Here is a 2,945-nt window from a genome sequence, read left to right as displayed (position 1 = left end):
TGTGGACGTATATAAAAATAAATATAAATATAAAACGAGTATTTAATGAATGAAAGAACTTCACGACTCTTCAGCTGTGATTCAGATGTAAAAGAAGCTGAGAGGAGAGACGAGCTCATCGTTTTAAAAATCAGTCTTTTATTGTGAAACTCTTGAAACAGGAAGCTGTGAAGCAGCAGGTTCATATCTTTAAATCAACATCCAATATGTTTCACTTTGTAAATAATAAATAATATATTTTAAATCTATGAAATGAAAAACTCAACATTAGAAAAAAGTCTGACATTTAGCAATACGTCTTATTCTGAAAAGCCTGTATGAACACAGTGCTGATGACTGATTGAGGCGTCGTGTCTGTTAAAGTTCATGAGAGCAGCAGCCTTCTCTACCTGGACACTGATGACATCACACCATCTCTGCTCTCTCATTGGCTCGTTGTGTGAAAGAGCTCAGCTGCTGCTGGAGTTTCTGTCAGTCCTCCTCAGACCAGTTCAGAGTCTCAGACGGTTCAGAGTCTCAGACGGTTCAGAGTCTCAGACCAGTTCAGAGTCTCAGTCGGTTCAGAGTCTCAGACCAGTTCAGAGTCTCAGACCAGTTCAGAGTCTCAGTCCAGTTCAGAGTCTCAGACCAGTTCAGAGTCTCAGTCGGGTTCAGGTCTACAGGGAGCTGATGAAGGTGATGAAGGTGATGAAGCTGATGAAGATGATGAAGATGATGGTGGTCCTCGTCCTCTCTGGTGTCTTCTGGGTCTCAGCTGATGGTAAGTTTCATGTTTCACTCTGATGGTTGAAATAAACAAACACTTTGTTTACTAACAGACTGAACAACAAACAAACAAACAAACGGTCTTCAGCTGAACTTTGTTTTCTCTTCAGTTCTTCATGAGGACATTTGTCTTCTTGGCTGTTCAGACTCTGGTGGAGAGTTCATGGTCGGTCTGGATGGTGAAGAGCTTTGGTACGCAGACTTCAAACACAAGAAAGGAGTCGATCCTCAGCCCAGTTTTGTAGATCACATTACCTACCCAACAGGTTATGAACAAGCTGTGGCTAATCTAGAGATCTGCAAACAGAACCTGAAAAATGATCGTGAAGCCTTAAAGGAGTTCCCACTGGAGAAAGGTAAAGACAAACACTTCATACTTCTATATATATATATGTATATGTATATATATGTGTGTATATATATGTGTGTATATATATGTGTGTATATGTGTGTATATATATATATATATATATATGTGTGTATATATATATATATATACACACATATATATATATATATGTGTGTATATATATATATATATGTGTGTATATGTATATATATATGTGTATATACATACACAAATATATTTATGTATATATACATATATATAAACATATTTATTATTATACATATTAATGTTTTTAATGTGTCTTCAGCTGTTTGAACTGTTAACATCTGACTGTTGTAAATAAAATATACTTCATGTAAAACATCAGCATCATGAAATCATTGTATGTTGTTTACTTTCATGTGTTTGTTCATTTATCTGATGTTTGTTTTATTTTGTGTTCACACTTTAAACCAAACGTATATTTCAGATATTTATTGTTGATTGAAGGACAAACAGCCAGAGTTCCTCTAAAGAACAACGAAAGTCTGACAGAACAACTTCAACAAGGTTCTTAATACTCTGTTCTCATCCGTTTGTTTACTAACAGTCTGAACAACAAACAAACATGAGAACATGAAACATGAGACATTAGAACATTTAGAACCTGAGAATAATCAAAGTAACGATTCATCTCTTGAGAACGTTTTAAGAAGAGTGTGTTCTGTTCAGATCCTCCTTCCAGTCACATGATCTACACCAGAGACAAAGTGGAACCAGGACAGAAGAACTCCCTCGTCTGTCATGTGACTGGTTTCTATCCTGCTCCTGTGGAGATCTCCTGGACCAAGAACCAGGAGAACGTCACTGACGGAAGCAGCAGCAACGTTCCCTTCGTCAACAAGGACGGAACCTTCAACCAGTTCTCCACTCTGGAGTTCACCCCACAGCTGGGAGACATCTACGGCTGTACGGTGAAACATCTGGCCCTGGACCAGCCACAGACCAAGTTCTATGGTGAGAACCTTATGAACATCTGCACAACAAACAAACAGCTCAGTTCTGTCTCCAGATGTGCAGATGAAGCTTAATGTCTCTGTGTTCTGTCTCCAGATGTGCTGATGAAGCTTAATGTCTCTTTCTGTCTCCAGATGTGCAGATGAACCTTAATGTCTGTGTGTTTTCTGTCTCCAGATGTGCAGATGAAGCTTATTGTCTCTTTCTGTCTCCAGATGTGCAGATGAACCTTAATGTCTCTGTTTTCTGTCTCCAGATGTGCAGCTGCCTCAGCCCAGCATTGGTCCGGCGGTCTTCTGTGGAGTCGGTCTGACGGTCGGTCTGCTCGGTGTCGCTGCTGGAACCTTCTTCCTCATCAAAGGAAACGAGTGCAGCTGATCGTCTTCATCATCTAATCGTCTTCATCATCTAATCGTCTTCATCGTCTAATCGTCTTCATCATCTAATCGTCTTCATCGTCTAATCGTCTTCATCATCTAATCGTCTTCATCATCTAATCGTCTTCATCATCTAATCGTCTTCATCGTCTAATCGTCTTCATCGTCTAATCGTCTTCATCGTCTAATCGTCTTCATCGTCTAATCGTCTTCATCATCTAATCGTCTTCATCATCTAATCGTCTTCATCATCTAATCGTCTTCATCGTCTAATCGTCTTCATCGTCTAATCGTCTTCATCATCTAATCGTCTTCATCATCTAATCGTCTTCATCATCTAATCGTCTTCATCGTCTAATCGTCTTCATCGTCTAATCGTCTTCATCGTCTAATCGTCTTCATCGTCTAATCGTCTTCATCATCTAATCGTCTTCATCATCTAATCGTCTTCATCATCT

At 39.2% G+C, this 2,945-nt stretch overlaps 1 protein-coding gene across 2 annotated transcripts; it reads left to right on the top strand.

Moving 5' to 3' along the window:
* Window positions 1-490: 490 nt before the first annotated feature.
* LOC306796882 (H-2 class II histocompatibility antigen, A-U alpha chain-like) lies at window positions 491-2,668 on the top strand. 2 transcript variants are annotated; one of them, XM_079295947.1, is made up of 5 exons: window positions 491-565; window positions 614-760; window positions 876-1,121; window positions 1,826-2,110; window positions 2,367-2,668. In XM_079295947.1, exons 2-5 carry the CDS (start codon window positions 670-672, stop codon window positions 2,486-2,488), a joined length of 744 nt encoding a protein of 247 aa, XP_079152073.1. In that variant the 5' UTR covers window positions 491-565; window positions 614-669; the 3' UTR covers window positions 2,489-2,668. The 2 variants fall into 2 exon arrangements, with proteins under 2 accessions (XP_079152073.1, XP_079152072.1); XM_079295946.1 differs by having other exon boundaries at window positions 496-760.
* The last annotated feature ends 277 nt before the right edge of the window (window positions 2,669-2,945 follow it).

The sequence above is a fragment of the Melanostigma gelatinosum genome, assembly GCF_949748355.1.
Source record: "Melanostigma gelatinosum genome assembly, chromosome: 23".
Lineage (NCBI taxonomy): Eukaryota > Metazoa > Chordata > Actinopteri > Perciformes > Zoarcidae > Melanostigma > Melanostigma gelatinosum.
This window is presented reverse-complemented; position numbering and strand designations above follow the sequence as displayed.